This window comes from Oryctolagus cuniculus, chromosome 10, assembly GCF_051225735.1.
Source record: "Oryctolagus cuniculus isolate XC-2025 breed Fujian yellow rabbit chromosome 10, ASM5122573v1, whole genome shotgun sequence".
Taxonomy (NCBI): Eukaryota; Metazoa; Chordata; class Mammalia; order Lagomorpha; family Leporidae; genus Oryctolagus; species Oryctolagus cuniculus.
The window spans coordinates 117,763,847-117,783,893 of NC_142876.1; the positions used below are offsets into that span (position 1 = coordinate 117,763,847).

A 20,047-nucleotide genomic window follows, 5' to 3' on the forward strand; every position below is an offset into this window, starting at 1 on the left:
CACGGCTCAAAAGCAGACGGCCGTGTTCTCTCCAGATGACCCAGGGACCCCAGGTCCACGTGCTGAGAAAAATCACAAGGCCCCCACGCAGCAAGTGTAAACTCAAAGTCAAAACAATCCGTAACTACCGCCTTGCAGAAGGAGCACCTAAGGAAGTGGAACTGGAACCAAGCCGGCACGATTCTAACTTCCGGTTCTGGCCGTGATACCGTAGAAGGCATCACAGCCACCTTGCCACTCACGACCAGAGCTGTGAGGGAAACCGCGCAGGGCACAGGCAGGACAGCGTCTCGACAAGGGGAGGCGGCAGGACCCAGAGTGTGCCAGCGACAGATCTGGCTCTGGCACGGAATCCAGAAACCTGCATGGGAATTGTTCCGCACCCTGGGCTGCAGGGTAGAGGGAGAGATGCCTCAGAGCCTCACAGGACGCGTCTGCTGGGAATAGAGGCTCCACAGAGATGCAGACATCACCCAGCACCCAGGAGATGCTGCCGTTGAGGTCAAGTCGGAGTGGAAGACACGGCACATGGCAAACTCCTGCAAGGCCAGCCGCGAGACCACGGGCAGCCGGCGGAGCAGATCTACCCCAAGAAGCCCGGGCCAGGCTGTGGAGAAGGGACTTAGCTACTGTGGGAACAGAATTTAACACCCTTCTCCCCTCTGCAACCAGATCCAGCCTCGATCATCTGTCACGGACGACATCCGCGCACCATGAAAATTACTAAACATTCAACAAAGCTGTCACAGTGACCAATCAAGGGACAGAACAGCGAGTACATGTAGGTCAGAGGGAGCCAAATATTTGATGTGGCAGCAGGGATGACAGTAACTGATGTATGAACAAGAGAAAAAGATGAACTGGATAAAACAGACACAGTATTTTAACAGTGCTACAGTTTAGATGTTGGAAGTTTGCCAAAGGTCTACTCATTATGCAGCCTAGATTCCGAAGTCTTAGATTACCAATGGAAGAGGGCAAAAAAATTAACCCAGTTACGGTGTTTAGAGGCGGGACCAGTGGGGAGTGTCAGGCTACATTATCTGGCTGGGTGGAGGCCACATGATGAAACCGTGGTGGCTCTCCAAGCAGAGTCACAGTCACACACGTGCTCACTCTTGCTGTGTGATGCCCGTGTGGCCTTGAGACCGCCGGCAGGAACACCAGCATCAGACGCCGAACCCGGGTGCCTGCAGGGAGGCCACGACACCCTCCACCCTGCACCCTGCACACTCCACATTCTACCCTGCACACTGCACACTGCACACTCCACCCTGCACACTCCACACTCCACCCTCCACACTCCACCCTGCACACTTCACACTCCACCCTGCACACTCCACACTCCACCCTCCACACTCCACCCTGCACACTGCACACTCCACCCTGCACACTGCACACTCCACCCTCCACACTCCACCCTCCACCCTCCACACTGCACACTCCACCCTCCACACTCCACCCTCCACCCTCCACACTGCACACAGCACACTCCACCCTGCACCCTGCACACTCCACACTGCACATTCTACCCTGCACACTGCACACTCCACCCTGCACCCTCCACACTGCACACTGCACACTCCACCCTGCACACTGCACACTCCACTTCCACATTCCACCCTGCACACTCCACACTCCACACTGCACACTCCATACCCCACACTCCACCCTGCACACTCCACACTCCACACTCCACCCTCCACATTGCACACTCCACCCTGCACGCTCTACCTCCACCCTGCACACTCCACATTCCACCCTCTACACTCCACACTGCACACTCCACCCTGCACCCTCCACACTGCACACTGCACACTCCACACTCCACCCTGCACACTCCACCCTCCACACTCCACCCTCCACACTCCACCTTCCACACTCCACCCTCCACACTGCACACTCCACCCTCCACCCTGCACACTCCACACTCCACACTGCACACTCCACCTTCCACACTCCACCCTCCACACTCCACACTCCACACTGCACACTCCACACCGCACACTCCATACCCCACACTCCACCCTGCACCCTCCACCTTCCACACTCCACCCTCCACCCTCCACACTGCACACTGCACACTCCACATTGCACACTCCACCCTCCACCCTCCACACTGCACACTCCACCCTCCACCCTGCACACTCCACCCTCCACACTCCACCCTCCACCCTCCACCCTCCACACTCCACCCTCCACCCTCCACCCCCCACACTGCACACTCCACAACTATAAGCTGGAATCAACCTTCCTCTCAGGGAGCCCCTCCCAGGCACTTCACTGCAGCCATGCAAGGCTGACCAACACAAACAAGGATCCAAAACACTTCCTAGAACTTCCCAACGCAATTCCTGACATCCAGGTCTCACTGGCGGGGTCTGACGGCAGAGGAGGCACAGCGGCAGGCAGGATGAGTGAACCCAGCAGCCAGGTCAGTACAAATTATTCAAAAGAAAGCACGGAGGAAAAAAACCAGAAAAGGCAAAACAAGTAATGCAGATTTGGGACATGGTCTAAAGATCTCATATACAGGTAATGAGACTGCAATCAAAGGGAAAGAAAGAACAGAAAACAAAGCTATGTTTGAAAAAAAAAATCATGGCAAATAAATTTTCAAATCTAAACAAACAGACTCAAGAAGCTCTGACGCCCAAACCTAGGCACACCTCAGTCAAACCGGCGAACGGCAAAATCTCAAAAGCAGATACTGCAGGGGAAAAAAAAAGACAATCATCAGGGAAACCACAGAGTGGAGGTCGGGTGCTGGTGCGGTGGCGCAGTGGGCTGAGCTTCCACAAGCAGTGCCGGCATCCCACATGGACGCCAGTTCAAGTCCCGGCTGCTCCACTTCCAACCCAGCTCCCTGCTAAATCTCCTGGGAAAGCAGTGGAGGATGGCCCAACTGCATGGGCCCCCCAGAAGAAGCCCAGCCCTGGTTGTTGTGGCCATTTGGGGAGTGAACCAACAGATGGAAGGGTGTTCTCTCTTGTCTCTCTTCCCCTTCCCCTCTTCCTTGTCTCTGCAGCTTTGCTTTTCAAATATATATTAAACTTTTTTTTTTTTAAAGTGAATGTCAACTTCTCAAGAAAATATCCACAAAACATACAGACCGAAATTTTTTAAAAGTTGTGGAGGGACCAGCACTGTGGCGTAGTGGATAAAGATTTCACTGCAGTGCCATCATCCCATATGGGCGCCAGTTCTAGATTCAACTGCTCCACTTCTGATCCAGCTCTCTGCTATGGCCTGGGAAAGCAGCTGAAGATGGCCCAAGCCCTTGGGCTCCTGCACCCGTGTGGGAGACCTGAAGAAGCTTCTGGCTCCTGGCTTTGGATCGGCGCAGCTTCGGCTACTGCGACCATTTGGGGAGTGAACTAGTGGATGGAGGATCTCTCTCTCTCTCTCTCTAACTCTGTCTTCCAAATAAATAAAGAAATCTTAAAAAAAAAAAAAGTTGTAAAAGGGGGGCTGGTGCTGTGACATAGCTGGTCAAACCACCACTTTAATGCCAACATCCCATATGGGTGCTGGTTTGTGTCCTGGCTGCTCCATTACTGATCTAGCTCCCTGCTGATGGCCTGAGAAAATCAGCAGAAGATGGCCCACATGCTGGGGCCCCTGCCAAATGCTTGGGAGATCTGGATGAAGTTCCTGGCTCTTGGCTTTGGCCTGTCCCAGTGCTGTCCATTGCAGACACGAGGGGAGTGAACCAGTGAATAAAAAGATCTCTCTATCTCTCTCTGTAACTCTATCAAATAAATAAATGTTTAAAAAAAGTTATGGAAGGAAAATGATAGCTCAGTATTTTACACTCAGGGAGGATGCCACTTTACAATGGACGTGAGGCGTGGGCATTTCCCACGAGAACACCAGCCAGCTCTGCGTCCACTCCAGCTCTCACCACGGGAGGCAGCAGCCGGGCTCAGGTGCCGGGGTCCCTGCCCTCCGCGCAGGAGCCTGGGAGGGAGTTCCAGCTCCCTGGCTTCGTGATGGCCCAGCCCTGGCTGTTGTGAACATCTGGAAAATGAACTGACAGACGGAAGATCTCCCAGTCTGCCTACCTTTCTCTGTTTTTTTCCTCTCTCAAATAAAACAAAAATAAGTGAATCTGAACAGTAAAGATTTTGTCAGACAAAAACTGAAAGAATTCATAAGTTTCTATGGAGCATTTATCTGCAAGTAATACTGTAAGATATTTAATATGAACATACCATGGAATGATCTTCAGGTTCAAAGACAAATGATCTGGTACGGAGGCACAGAACTATTCCAAAAAATTGATAGCTTCAGAAGGCTAAGTATGCTGATAATATAAAGACTACTGACGCTTAAAGCAACAGGAACACCTTGTGGACTTTATCACTTCTGCAGAAATAAAACACAAGGCAACTGTAGTAAAAAACTTGCCAAGGGGTAAATGTAATATACTAAGATTCCTGTACCTTTTTTTTTTTTTTTTTTTTTTTTTTTTGACAGGCAGAGTGGTCAGTGAGAGAGAGAGAGACAGAGAGAAAGGTCTTCCTTTTCCGTTGGTTCACCCCTCAATGGCTGCTGCAGCCGGCGCACCGTGCTGATCCGAAGCCAGGAGCCAGGTGCTTCCTCCTGGTCTCCCATGGGGTGCAGGGCCCAAGCACCTGGGCCATCCTCCACTGCCCTCCCGGGCCACGGCAGAGAGCTGGACTGGAAGAGGAGCAACCAGGAGAGAATCCAGCACTCCGACCGGGACTAGAACCTGGGTACTGGTGCTGCAGGGGGTGGATTAGCCTATTGAGCTGCAGCGCTGGCCAGATTCCTGTACTTTTTTGATGAGGCAAATTCTAATAGGTTAATTTGGAAATTTCTATAGTAATCACTAGAAGAATTATTTAAGCCAGACAACAAAAAAAACTAATATGCAGATAAAACATAATAAAAGCATGTGAATTATTTAAACAAAGAGGGGCTGGCGCTATGGAATGGTAGGTTAACCTCCATCTGAGGGGCCGGCATCCCATATTTGTGCCTGTTCAAGTCCCAGCTGCTCCACTCTGATCCAGCCCCCTGCTAATGGCCTGGGAAAGCAGTGGAAGATGACCCAAGCGCTTGGGCCCATCCGCCCACGTGGGAGACCCGGAAGAAGCTCCTGGCTTATGGCTTCGGATTGGCCCAGCTCCACCAGTTGTAGCCATTTAGGGAGTGAACCAGCAGATGGAAGACCTTTCTCTCTGTCTCCCCCTCTCTGTATCTTTAAACAATTTAGAGAGAGAGAGAGAGATTAAGGAAGAAAAACAGAGTGACCACATATGGAACAAATGACAAGACAGTCATACCTAACTATACCAGTAATCACATCAAAGATAAATGCAGTAAACATGCTAATTAAAAGATCAAAGTTTGCAGAACTGACTTAAAAAAAGATCCATCTATATGCTATTTATAAGAAATAAACTTTAAATACACAAACAGACTCCAAGTAAATGATCTAAGCTATTGATACTAGGCAAACAACAACTAAAAGAAAATTATGATGCCTATGTTATCATTAGATAAATACTCATAGATGTTAAATTAAGATGGATTACGAGATGTAACTGGAGACATTTTACAATAAACATTTCAACAGAAAGATATCACTATCCTAAACATGTACCAGATATAGCTTTGAAATAAATAAATCAGGGTTGGGAATAAAAATGAGATAGACAAATCTAAAAGAAATGATAAAAATGGTTTCCCTTTTCCTACCAAGAATGTGCATTCACACTATTGTTAAAGTCATAGGATTAAAGCTTCCAGGATGAAGGACCCTGGTGGAGTGAGGCAGGCGGTGAGTGAGGTTAGCCCACTGCAGAGTGGCATAGCTCAGTGGACATCATCTGTAAGCAGGGAGCTGGGGAGAAGGAACAGTCACACACCAATCAAGGCGAGTGCTAACTGCGGCATTAACACGCCTAGAGCTAGAGCCCAGCCAGTCTGAAGGGAGAATGTGCAGGGCTGGCCACACCGCGTTCCCACTAGTACTGTCCGTGCCAGAGGGTGCACTGACCACACACTGACCACCCAGCACCTAGTGAGCACCTCCTCTGTGGCAGGCAATGTGTAAGCCTCTTGTTACACTTGCTGTAGCTTTTGCCTCTGCAGATAACGTCCACAATGTTGGAAAATATACTATTACCCACAGCGCTCAAAATAAAACTCATGCATTCATTCTGCAAGTATTTACTGCATGCACAGGAAATTTATTCTTGGAACAGGGAGTGAAACACACAAATCTCTGTCCTTGTGAAACTCAGGGGCGATCAGCCTGCAGCCGTAAATGCGGCGAGCCCTAAAATGCCTTGAGTTGAATAAGCTCAGTGATCTAATTGAGCACGGCACATGTGCTCATTTTAAAAAACAGCAGTGGAAATGCCCTGTGATAGGCAAACAATGACGTATTCACATTATTAGTGGGTGATTATGAACAGAGACCAGGCAGGAAAAAAAAAAAAGACAAAGGAAATGCTGGTGCTGTGAGAGGAACTTAAGTTATATTGATTCATTTCTATGGTTCATAAAATCTAAAATGCAAATAAAAGAGTAATAAAAGTCACTTCTACTCCCTATAACTCAAGGTCACCAAGTCCACTTCCTAAACTGCTGAGTGCTTGGTAAGCACGCTGAAAACTGGAAGACGGTTCTCAGGGACGCAAGGCAAGCCACCGTGAAGACAAGCCAGGGCAGCCAGTACCTGCTGCTCCAGTAAGCCAGACAGCTCAAATTCTGGCCTGACTTAGCCACGGTTCTTTTCCTTCCTGCATACTTAGTAAGGAAAAGCTCAAACACACACAAAATCGAGGGAACAGTGCAAGGAACCTCCACGAACGCACAGCTTCAACAGTCATCCACACGTTCCTTTAATCCTGCTTTGGAGGACGACCCTGGAGTATTTATTTTAGTACAAGTCTCAGATACCACGTCATGGCAAATGCAAGTATTTTGCAATTCATCCCCAGCTGATGGAAATGCATGGAATCTTTTTTTTAAATTATTTATTTCAAAGAGAGAAAGAGAATAGAGGGGTCCATCTTCCATCTGCTGGTTCACTCCCCAAACGGCCACAGCAGCCAGAGCCGGCCAAGCTGACTGCCAGTGTTTTACTGTAGATATGCACGTTTTGAAACACTCAATCTTCCCTAGCTGGTGAACGTATGGCTCGTTTCCGCTTTTGGCTATGATGAACAATGCTGCTGTAACATCATGCACTAGCTTCTGTGTGGACATATGCTCCAGTTACCTTGTCAGAAGCCTAGGAGTTGAGTTACGGCTCATATGTTAGGACTGCCTATTTAATACAAGGGCCTTCAAAAATCCACGACAAATGCGTATGAGAGGAAACTATCCATGGATTTCAATTTTCTGTTTGCACCACAATAGACTTCTTATAGTTCTAGTCCTCTGTGGGAATTTCAAACATCTTCAAATGCCCGATGGCTGCACCATTTAACAGCCCACGAACACTGTGTGCCTCCAGCTACCCTCCACCCCACTGGCAGTTGTTACTGTCCAACTTATATGGCCACCCTAGAGTGTGTATACTAGTTTTGATTTGCATTTCTCTAGTTATTAATGATATTAAGCACCTTTTCATTGGACTGTCCTTTTGTATATTTTTTTGGAAGAAAATCCATTCAAATCTTTGCTTATTTTCTGTTTGTTTTCTTGGGCTGCATTTCACTAGCAAGGTGCAAGAGCTCCTTATAAGTTCTGGATATTGTCCCTCAACAGACACTATTTCTCTTTCCTTAGTTGCCTGTGGTGTCCCTTCTAAGAAAGCACTACGTAAGGCAGGTCATGACGATTCACATCTATGTTAGAACTTTCATAGTTTGGGCCGGCGCCGCGGCTCACTAGGCTAATCCTCCGCCTAGCGGCGCAGGCACCCCGGGTTCTAGTCCCGGTCGGGGTGCCGGATTCTGTCCCGGTTGCCCCTCTTCCAGGCCAGCTCTCTGCTGTGGCCAGGGAGTGCGGTGGAGGATGGCCCAGGTGCTTGGGCCCTGCACCCCATGGGAGACCAGGAGAAGCACTTGGCTCCTGGCTCCTGCCATCGGATCAGCGCAGTGCGCCGGCCGCAGCGCGCTGGCCGCGGCGGCCATTGGAGGGTGAACCAACGGCAAAGGAAGACCTTTCTCTCTGTCTCTCTCTCACTGTCCACTCTGCCTGTCAAAAAAAAAAAAAAAAAAAAGAACTTTCATAGTTTTACCTTTTACATCAGGTTTATGACCCATTTTAAATTAATTTTTATAAATGGAATGAATTGAGGATCCAATTCGATACTTTTTGCCGGTGGATAGCCAAATTTCTCAGCACCATTTGTTGAAAGGAACATTTTTTTTTTTAAACAAGTAGATAATATTTGTATTGCTGACAAGTAACCAGCACCATTTCAACAGTGCAGGACAAAAACACGGATTTCTAGGTACTTGTCTCATTATGCTCCCCACGCAAACAGGTATCACACATTTAATCAATTTATGTTGGAACTGTTTCAGAAATGTGTTAGTAGTATGACTATATTACACATTCTCAAAATTAGGTCATATATGATTCAACTTGTCTTCAGTCATGTATGTGCTCATTTAATTATTCATCTATTAATTCATACACAGTAATGAGTGTCACTTAATAGCTTACAAACAAAATCCTGAATATTGCTAATTTCTGCTTTTATTATATAGGCATTATATGATCTGTCCACTGAATTATCTTGTCAATCTTTGTCAAAAATTGATTGGCTCTAGGTTTACAGGTTTACTTCTGGCCTCTCAAGTCTCACCAGTTGGCCTGTATTTCCATCCTTACACAGACGTGGGGTGTGCATGGTGTGTGTCAACCACCGAGCCCAGCAAGCGCGAGACCAGCAGTCTGTTCCTGCCCCACTCAGGATGGTTTCCGCTAACCTGAGTCCCTGAATTTCCAAGAGACGTTCAAAACGCGTGCCAACTCCTCCAAAAGGGGTAGCTGGGATTTGCACAGGGAATGTACCGAATCTGTCAAACACTTTGGGGTAGTCTACCAACTCACTAATATTAATTCTCCCAATTCAAGGTGGTCATGAGATGTCTGCCACTTATTTTCTTTAAGTTCTTTCAGTCAGTGGTTTATAGTTTTCAGTATGCAAGTATAATACTTTGGTTAAATTTAACCTTAAATACTTTATTCTTTTTGATGCTATCGTATACAGAACTCCTTTTTTAATTTCAGCATTTGTTCATTTCAAGTATTTGGAGACACAATTGATTTTTGCACAATGATCCTGTACCCTACAACCTTGCTGAACCCATTTAGTAATTCTAATACTTTTTTTATGGATTTCTTCAGATTTTCTATAAAACAGCCATGAAGAGAGCTGTTTTTACTTCCTCTTCCCACCATTCACAAAACAGTGCCCAAAAGAGATGAGACAGAGTGTGGCTCAGAAAGTGCATGGAGAAACGGGATTAAAAGATACGTCTATGGGGCCAGTGCTGTGGCACAGTGGGTGAAGCCGCCACCTGCAGGGCCGGCATCCCATCTGGGCACCGGTTCTAGCCCTGCCTGCTCCACTTCCAATCCAATACTCTGCCATGGCCTGGGAAAGCAGTAGACGATGGCCCAAGGCCTGAGGCCCCTGCACCGCATCGGAGGCCCGGAAGACGCTCCTGGCTTCAGACTGGCACAGCTCTGGGTGTTGAGGCCATTTGGGGAGTGAACCAGCAAAGGGAAGACTTCTCTCTCTCTGCCTCTCTCTGTAACTCTCTTCCTCTCTGTGACTGTGCTTTCAAATAAAAATTAAATAAATAAATCTTTAAAAAAGATGTTTATTTTCTGAAAAATGTTTTGAGATCCATGCAGAGCTTCCGCATAACACGCTCTTTCTGGGGACTCGTGAGGCCTCTCACAGGCCAGGGGTCAAAGGCACGGCGGGAGGCCACGCCGTACCTCCTGCCGCACCCAGCAGCCCTCTCCCGGGAACCGGTCACTCTCAGGGCCAGCTGGTGAGCTGTGGGCAGAGTGCGGCCTGCCAAAGACACAGCTGAGTAGCCAATCGCAAGGGCGCTGGTCACAAGAGAGAAAAACGGCGTTCTCCCCTCTCCCAAGACACGTCCACTGACGCCTCCAGGTCTAAGGCAAGGTCCCGAGTTGGTGTGTGCGTTGGCGGGGCTGGGCTGGGCTGGGCTGCGCTGGGGAGAACGCGGCGGGAGGACCTGCAGGCGACTTTAGCATACCACTCCCAGATTACAGACTCCACAGTGAACCCATGTGCTGGCTCTCAGATAAACGCCCACTTCTGTGCGTCACGAATCCGGGAAGCTAACAGTGATCCGACACATCGTTCAGTGCAGACCCTCCGGGTACAGCGGGTACGAGGCCCAGCACAGTCGCGGAGCGTGGAGCGCGGAGCACTGCTTCTAACGGCCTGGAAAGAACCGCAGTGTCTCTGACAGAGAACGGATGGACTGTCCCACGCGCAGGCTGCGGTAGAAATGGCTGCACTACGGCCACACCCAGCAACATGGAGAAATCTCAAAGACACGAGTGCAAAGCAAGTTGTGCAAGGGTCTGTGTAACCTGACACCAACGTGTAAAGTGTCAAAACAGCCAAACAAGGGACACGGGAGCAGCAATGGTGCCCAGGCCTCCCCAGTCCAGGTGAAGGGGAGGCCGGCTCGTGACCGCTACTCCGCAGGGAGAGCAGTTTCATGGGCCTCCAGCTCCGGATCTCGGGTCACTCGGCTGCGTGCTGGCCCACAGGGTTTCATCACACTCATCATAAACTCGGCAGCCGAGGCCAGTCTGCGGGCCACGGCCCCAGTGCTGTGAGGGCCGAGGGTGAAAGCCTCCGAACTTGCCGGCTCCTTCTAGGGGGAGGTGCCTGGTTCCCGCCAGGCTTTGCACGGGCAAAACCCAGTGATGGTGTTCAGTGACTCTCTCCTCCTTTCTCACGCCCCTCCCTCCAGCACCGACCTGCACTGTGGCGGCTGTTCTGAGGGCAAGCGAGGCTCGAGTGTGCTCCACCACCAGCTGCCACGTGGAGGGGCCCAGTGCCTGCACAAGCCACGTGACTCAGGGGACGCAGGGCTCCCTACTGCCTGTGCGGATACCAGGCTGCAGCGTCTGCATCCACCAAACGAGCGGCCTGGATGAAGACCCTCCCGGCTCTGGACCCTTCGGCCCACGAGCCACATCCGGAGACTGATGAGTCTGGCACTCACCTTGGAAGCCGCCTGGCCTCCTTCCTCGAGTTCCAACCCCAACACCAGGACTCTGCCTGGTGCCAGCCTCAACAAGCTGTGTACTCTGAGCACCACAGGCGCTCTCCCACGGGCCTGGGTCACAGCAGAAACTGGTTCTGCCGAGGCCCACCCCTGTGCCCGCCCCCTTCCGTGAGCTGTCAAGTCGCCCTCAGGAAAGCTCCAGACAGCCAAGGCCAGAGAACGGCTCTGGTCCCTGGGCCGCTGAGGCAGGAAGGGTGATGGGCGGCTCACTCCGGAGGACGACAGCCTTGCTGGGCAGTCAGAAAGGGAGCCACCGAGAAAGTGGCCGGACAGGAGGCTATGCCTGGGACCCCCCAACCCCTGGACGCTCTCATCTCATGAACGAGGGCACAATGGCGGACCCGAGCACAGGACACAGGGCTCAGGAGTAGAAGACACCATGCAGCACCTTTGGATGAAGAGTAAGCACACGGTACAAGACCCAGCGGCTACGTCTTCCTGGGCCTGAACCGCAGCTAACCAGTTCCCCTCCCAGTAGCGCCTGCTGTTTCAGTTTCCAGGCATCCCTTCAGAGACATCATGTGTACACAACCGTAACAGCAGCACACCCGAGAACGTGGCCTTCAATCTGATCACATCACCTACGACGGCCACACTCATCTGCCCCCAGTGCCTCAAACACAGCCCTGTATCGTGGACGCTGTCTGTGGCTGCTTCAACAGGAACTCCTCCATCTGTCTGACAACTAACACGCCTAACAGGTACGGTCTCCGGTGGTTATTACCTGTCAGGCACCCTTCCCACAAGGTGCTTTTGGCATCCCTGAGCCAATTTTCTTGTTCTTTTTCTGTAATTTTTTTTATTATAAAATTTATTTGAAAGGCAGAGTTGCAGAGAGAGAGAGAGAAAAAGAGAGAGAGAGAGATGTTCCATCTGCTGGTTCACTCCCCAGATGGCCACAGCTGCCAGGGCTGTGCCAGTCAGAAGCTGGGAGCCAGGAGCTTCTATCAGGTCTCCCCGGTGGGTGCAGGGGCCCACGCACTCGGGCCACCTTCTGCTACTTTCCAATGTACACTAGCGGGGAGCTGGATCAGAAGTGCAGCAGCTGGGACTCGAACTGGGACGCATGCGGTTCTACCCACTACTCCACAACGCTGGCCTCTCTATAACTTCTTAGGTTTATTGCATTATTCACTTTATGCCTGTTCATTTCTGGCATTCATATAGGAACCAAGGCTGGCAAGTTTTCCTGAGTTGTATTAGCCGTACTCAGAAAAACTCCCGTGCGGAATTTCCACACTGTTCACGCAGCCTACAACTGTGGTTTCGGTTTCCTCATGGATCCAAGAGGAGTTCTTAAACTCGCCCATGTTAGGGATTTATTTTCCAGTTTTTATTTTTGTATTTTCCAGTTGTATGGCACAGTGAACAGCTAGGTTTTCGGGGGTATTCCTACTTCTTTGCTCGGTGGCCCTCCTATACAGCCAGTGCTGGAAGGAGGTAGCCAGTGAGTTACCTTACCAGGAAAGCACAGGTCTTCCGTCTCCACTCCTTAGCGGCAGCGTCGACACGCTGGACTTCAAACGTGGGGGCTGGAGACATGGCGCCATCATCTCGGTCACACAACTGTGCTCACGCCGCTCTCAGGGTCAGCGTCACTGCTGCTAAGCAATCTCTGCACTGGGGCTGGCGCCGTGGCACAGCGGGCGGAACCGCCGCCTGCAGAGCCAGCATCCCACGTGGGCGCTGGTTCAAGTCCTGGCTGCTCCATTTTCCATCCAGCTCTCTGCTAAGGTGCCTGGGAAATCAGCGAAGATGGCACAAATCCTTGAGCCCTTGCACCCACGTGGGAGACCTGGATGAACCTCCTAGCTCGGGCCTGGCCCAGCTCCAGCTGATACAACCATCTGGAGGGTGAACCAGCAGATGGAAGATCTCTCTCTCTCTTACTGCCTCTGCCTCTCCCCCTCTATGTAACTCTGCCTGTCAAATAATCATTTAAAAAAAAACAATAATAATAATCAAAAAAAACAAGGACTCTCTGCCCTGGAAGGCCCCCCAGCCAACCTCCTCTTGGTACAGAAAGTCGTTGCCAGCTGCCCCAGAGGTGCCCACGGAGTCCATCTGAACCGCTGTCACCCACAGTACCCAGCCCGTTGCTGAGCTGAGTGGTCTGTGCCCTGGGTGGTCTGTAAGATGCTCCTGAGCACCCACTGGCTTCCTCCGTGGGGACAGCCTCACTGGGAGGCAAGTGGGACACACCCGGGGTGCTCCAGAGTGCCCCGACACTGCTGGAAGCTGTGCGGTGCCCAACAGGAGCACACAGACTATCAGCAAATAACTGGGTATTTCTGTACAGTATTTTTTCAAGTGGCTACTGAACTGTTGGGACACAACCACGCAGTGAACTGCTGGGTCTGAATTACTTAAGAGGAGGGACCGCAGTGCATCCCGTCCCAGGGCTCTGTGGAGTGGCTCTCAGACTGCAGGGGAGCCTGGCCGAGCTTCAGGGAGCAGAATTCACAGCAGCAGTGCAGGGAGGAGGGGGGCGGCCAGGGGCTCACTCTCCGGGGCTGTCAGCCACCTCGGGAGTAGAGAGAGGAGCAAGCCCACAGGGCCTGGAGGACATCCAGGACAGAGTTAGAAGAGTGGGCCAGGCCTGGCCCCTGCACAGTGGGCAGGGCCCAGCCACAGAGAAGAGATATAGCTTTTCTGAGAGTGATGAGGACTGGGGACCACAAGTGGTCTGTTCTGGACACAAGGAGGGTGCCGGCCCTGGGCTCCGGCCCCAGGCTCCTGGAGGACAGGCTGAGAGTCTGCAGCTTTGATCTGGGGACAGCAGGGAGGCGTCTGGTCACAGCGGCAATACAGTGAATGCCTGTGTCTCAGGAAGACTAATCCCAGCGGGAGCTATGGATGGACGGCAGGGGCGAGAAGGCACAGGCAGCAGCCAGCTAGGCCCACGAAAGAGGTTTTATCACCCAAAAATGCAATATACGCGCAGAGTGAAAGCCTGGATAAATTCAGGGTAGGGGCTGGGCCCCCTGTCGCCTGCAGCACCACCTGTAAACCCCCCGCAGAGCTGCCATACAACCCCTGTGGGGGGACTGCACCCTGAGTGCCGGGGGGCTCGCTGCTCCAGAATTCCCTCTAACGGAGGCCACAGCCCCGGCTTCAGTAAGCACCCTGCGCAGGGGGCATCGCGGATCAGGAGGGAAGGCGCTGAACAGAGGCAGGAGACCTGGAGCTGAGTCCCAGTCAGACCTCGCCAGCGCACGCCGGCCTCACCTGCTCCCCTGAAGTGAGGCCCCACGACTTGCGGTGCGAGGAAAGTGTCACGTCTGTGCCTGTCCGAGTCAGGTCAGCTCCTTCCGCGTTCCGATACACACAAGCAAGTCTGAGTATTTCATGCCTATGTTTTCCTTCAGCCCACGAAGTGCCCACGTGCTTGCATGGCCCCTCTGGGCTCCGGATCTCTGTGGCCACTGGCAGAGCAGGGATCACACACGACAGGAGGAAGCACGGCACGGCCTCCCGGGGAACAAGCCCAGCCCCGTGCACCACAGCTGCCCCTGACGCCGGCTCTGCCGTGTATCTCAACGCACTGAACAAGCACGGTGTGACCTGAAGACCGCAGCAGGTCCCGGCACGGCGGGGCAGAGACCATGGAAATCAGGGGAAACCAGGGGACGGAACAACGTGCGAGCCTGGGTTACCAGGTTCAGGGAAGTGGAGTTCAAAGACAAATTAATTATGGTGCTAAATATGTGTGAAGCTAAATACATGTGAAGTGTACGCACAGGAGGGTCCTCAGGAAATCCAGGGAAAGTGTGTCCTCCAGGCAAAACCGCATGCATACCGAATTTGCTTTGTATCAAAATAGTTATTTTTAGGCCAGCACCCCGGCTCACTAGGCTAATCCTCCACCTGCAGTGCCGGCACCCCGGGTTCTAGTCCCGGTCGGGGTGCTGGATTCTGTCCTGTTTGCTCCTCTTCCAGTCCAGCTCTCTGCTGTGGCCTGGGAGGGCAGTGGAGGATGGCCCAGGTCCTTGGGCCCTGCACCTGCATGGGAGACCAGGAGGAAGCGCCTGGCTCCTGGCTTTGGATTGGCGCAGCGCGCCAGCCATAGCGGCCATTTGGGGGGCGGGGTGAACCAACAGAAGGAAGACCTTTCTCTCTGTCTGTCTCTAACTCTGCTTGTCAAAAAAAAAGTTATTTTTAAACTCATTTTCCATGAATTTTTTTTGAAGTAGTCTCTTACTTAGAACTTGAAATAATTATGAACACCCCATAAAATTTTTTCTTTTTTTACAAAGATTTATTATTTGAAAGGAAGAGTGAGAGAGAGAGAGAGAAGAAAAGACAGAGAGAGTTCTTCCACCTGCTCTTTTACTCCCCAAGTGGGTACAACAGGCAGAGCCAGGCTGATATGAAGCCAGGAGCTTCTCCCGAGTCTCCCACGTGGGTGCAGGAGTCCAAGCACTTGGGCCATTTTCCACTGCTTTCCCAGGCCATAGCAGGGAGCGAGATCAGAAGCAGAGCAACAAGGACTTGAACTGGTGCCCACATGGGATGCTAGTGCCTCAGGCGGCAGCCCCACCCACCACACCACGCACGGCCACCCCCATATAATCTTCATCAAAAAATTGTATCGGGGCGCAGGTGTGTGGTGCAGTGGTTCAGTCGCTGCCTAAGACACCTGCATCCCACGTTGGAAGGCCTGCTTCCTGTCTCAGTCACTCCACTTCTGATTCAGCTCTGCTAATGTACACCCTGGGGACAGCAGATGAGGGCTCAACTACCTGGGTCCCTCCCTGCCACCCACAGGGGAGACCCAGACTGAGCCCTGGGCTCCTGGCTTTGGCCTGGCTCAGTCCTGGCTGTTGTGGGGATCTGGAGAGTGAACCATCAGGTTGAAGATCTTTCTCTTTCTTTCAAATGAAATGAAAATAAATACAGATTTCAAACAAAACAAAAATGACAGCGGGAAAGTACTGTGAACTTTCATCTATTATTTTTCGAATGCAAGTATTAACAGCTTTATTTCTGCTTCCCAGCCTCAGAAGGCAGAACATATCACGCAGAACCAGCCCATAAAACATCCGGGCACAAGTGAATGAGTTCACTCAAGCCAAGTCTGAGACCAACCGAGATGGTACTGGGGACCCCCACGCCCGGAGTGGTGAGATTATGAAACCTCAGGGTCTGGGGAGGAGTCTGCACTTCGTAAATGGCCCTGGCCAGTGTGGCCTCTTCCGAGGCCCCTCGCCCTAAAGCGTTGGCTCCAGGGAGGACTGTGATGAACAAGGTGGGGATGGGATGTGTTTGTTCTGGTGGTGATGGGAAGGGCGGGGCAGCCTGCGGGGTCACTTCCCTCAGCAAGCTGCACAAGCATGAACCCCACCTCCCTACAGGTCAGCGCACCGGTCACGGATTAGGAAGCGACCCACAGCATGGGCGGGCAGGCAGGCGGAGAGGCTCCGGGGCCTGGGAACGCCTACAGAGAACCTGCATCCTGTTTAACTTGGCCTTGGCAACGACAAACCCACTCTCTGCGCATGTTTTCTTAAGGAGGGATAACCTCCTCTTTCCAGGGCCCTTTTCTCCCGTGAACCAGACTGCTCTGGGCACGGTAGGGGCCTGCCCTCACTGCCACGCTTCCCCACCCCTGCAGGAGCCTCCCCGCTGGGGGGGCTCAGGCAAGTGCAGAGGCTGGCACTGGCGAGGAGGGGTGAGTGAACCTTGTCAATGCCCACCTTTGCCTCTTTCCACTGCCTAAGAAAACAAAGGACAAATCAGGCAGGAAGCTGAAGAAACCTGGGTGGACGTGCTGAGGGGGGAGCTATGCCAGAGTACCCCGAACTGCGGCACGGAACACGGCAAAATGGAAGCTCGGGATCCCTGGCAGCTGTGGCGACTTCAAGCCTGAGAGGCCGCGAGAGCAGAGACACGCAACCTCAAAAAGCACAGGTGGATAGGAAGCCCGCGTCTTCACCTCCTAGCTAGGTCCCTTTCTCACACACTCTGGGAAACTGCCCGTGGCCCTTCTGCAGCAGGAGAGAGGGGTGCTGGCGGCACTTGGCTGTGCTGGCGTCTGGTGTCCTTGCAGGAGACACCTGCAGAGTGAGGGTGTCCCAGGACTTCAGGGCCCCTCGTCCCCCTAGGATGAAGCACGTTACCCTGCCCCCACCGAAAATCCCTGTGTGCAGGAAGCTGCATCTCCACTCCCTGCTCTGGGGTTCCCACGCTGCTGCCCACCCTATCACAACTTCTCTCATTTCCCGAGCTCCACCCTGTCATACAGCCTGCAGCTTTATCTGGTACTCCTAATTCTGCCCACATGGCAAGCCCTGCCTCGTTCCCCTGGGGCCCGACTGTGGGCTCGATCATGGACAGACCAACAAGGCTAATGCGGCTTCACAAGGCTCTGGTGCCCTTGACTCTCTGCTTACCGCTTCTGACAGGTGGCTGGTGAGTCCCTGGGCCCAGCACAGGCTGGGCACCCTAACCCCAAAACCCAAAGTCTAAAACACTGCAAGAACTGTAACTTCGAGCAATGATACTCAAATTGTAACCCGATTATATTATTTGATTTTATTCACTGGGGATGATCAAATGGCAAAATCCATGCAGACGTTCCAAAACCTGAAAAGCTCAGACATCTGAGACGCTTCTCGCCCCCAGTATCTCAGACAAAGATGCCCACCCTGCGGGCGACACAGTCTCCCTGAGTGTGTCCTCCACAGGGCCTCAAGGGCTCCCAGCGCCAGGCGAGGACCTGGCCCAACAGGACCAAAGGCCGGCTGTTCCCTGCAACTTCGTCCTCACCCTCGCTCTCACGTGGGACAGCCCCCGCCCGCCCCCATCTGAGGATGGAATTCAAGCTTCGCTTTGGTCGCCTCTGCTTCCGCCTGACTGCTCATATTCTTGAGACGTTCCTCTGTACACGGTTCCCCTCCTCGGTCCTTGGAGCTGCTCAGTGTTCACAGGCAAGGAACGCTAAGGTGGAGACAAGACACGGGGCCTGGGCTCGGGAAGCTTCTGGAAACGCAACTCAACAGTGCAGCAGCCGTCCGCGATGCCCCTCCAGGCCACGGCCTCACTCGGGCCGTGCTTGCCGCAGTGGACAGCCTCTTCCTCTAGGGCTGCTTCCGCGTCCTGGCCTCACAGGAAGCTCCAAGATCCGAGCACTTGCGCCTACTGCGCTGCGCCTTCTGTCTGTCCTCATCTCCTTACATCCTCGTTTAATTTGTCCCAGCTTAGCGCCATTCGTGAATTTGCTGGACGTGCCCCTATTGTCCCAATCCAAATCAGGGGTGTTCCGGAAGCCCTCCCACCGGCTCATCACCTCTGCCTGCGGCTGGTCCGACGGGCTCTGTGCATGGAACCAACACTTCCTCACAGCGGCTCAGTTACAGCGCATCCACCCACCGTCAGAGAACGCTGTAATCACACACTTGTGGTAATGACCGACTCTGTCCCAATTCCTTCTTTGCTGGCTCACGTGCCCTCTCAGCACCCTCCTCTCTGCCCCCCGGAGCCCAGGAACGCGGCGTGAACCCCAGTGCAGGGTCCGTCCTGATCGGCTGCGTGAGAGCAGATGACATCTGCAAGTCCTCCGATTTCCCGTCTGGCTCCAGTGTCCACACAGTAACAGCTTCTTGCAGATTATCTTTGCTGCTGGATAAACAGATTAAGCTCCACTTCTAAATACAAGGATTTGCACATGGCAGCCTGGCCAGAGCAGGGGCTTCTGTGCGCCCCGGGACAACGACCTTCTCCTCGCCATGCTCACTGCTGCCCACTCAGCTCACACACAGGGGCACGGTAGGAGGGGGCCTAACCCCGCCCGAGGAAATCCAAAGGCACTCAGGGCAGAGAAAATCTGAGGACGGCGACAGGAAAAGGAAAGCAAGATCCCTTCACGCTGGGTGCTTGCTCAGGGCGATGTCTGAGGATCCAGGGACCAGCCTGGCTCAGCCCAGAAGACCCCACACTGCGAGGCCTGGGCACCTGGAAGATGGGACGGGGGTCCCCTGGCGCCCGCTTCTCTTTGCCTCCAGGTTCTGGGGTGCAGCATGGCTGACCTTGCCCCGCACAATCTGGTTTGGTGGGTGGAGATGAGGCAGAGGGCAGAGGAGAGCTCTGGCAGGGAGACAGGAGCCGGCAGGCACCACTCCATCACATGCTTTCTTTTTGTCACGATGGGCTGGGGCCAGAATGAACTTCGCGTTCCAAACACAGGAGAGGTGGGGCCGAGGGCTGGGTATGGGGGGAAGAGGCTTGGAATGCAAAGTGATGGAGGGGACAGAGGTCACAAGCGGAGTGCTCTCCGGTGGCAATGCCGGGGAGGAGTCAGGGAGGTGCAGGGCCTTGGGAAATGCTGTAGATCTTGCTCGGTGCACAGACAAGGTTTTTGTGCTTAACTGTACATCAACAATGCAGCATTCAACAAAAAGGTCCACAAATAACAAGGAAAATGCTAGAGAGGGAAGCCTGGCGCTGGCTTCCCCTGCGACTCTCAGTGAGGCCCGGGAAAGCGTGCTCAGCTTTGTTCCTGCTGGGTCTCAGGCCGAAGACGATGCTGGTCAGTCGGGGAGGCTGCCAAGTTCTGCCACAGTCAAGATCCTCTAGTCTCCCAGTAAGCTGGGTCCCGGCTCCTGGTGAGGCCCTGTGCCAGGCCAGACTCAGGCCGAGAGCCAGGAGGGCCAGGGCGGAGCGACTGGGAAGGAAGGGTGAGGGCCCTGGACGCAACCACCATCAGGTGCCGGGGAAGGCCAGCGGGGCCTCGGGCCTGGGTGGGCTCCTCTCCCGTTCTGCTGGGGAAA

General features: G+C 52.9%; 1 protein-coding gene across 7 annotated transcripts in view; it reads right to left on the reverse strand.

Annotated features, from left to right (window-relative positions):
* Positions 1-20,047, reverse strand: part of ATG7 (autophagy related 7) — a 223,788-nt gene that overhangs the window by 27,070 nt on the left and 176,671 nt on the right. For 3 of the 7 annotated variants that reach the window (XM_089306662.1, XM_089306663.1, XM_089306666.1), the window contains one exon: positions 18,468-20,035. The exons of the other annotated variants lie outside the window; for them this stretch is intronic. In XM_089306662.1, the coding sequence (XP_089162788.1) occupies positions 19,907-20,035 (129 nt within the window). In that variant the 3' untranslated portion in view covers positions 18,468-19,906. Of the gene's footprint in view, positions 1-18,467; positions 20,036-20,047 lie in introns of those variants that run through there. 7 annotated transcript variants of the gene reach the window in all.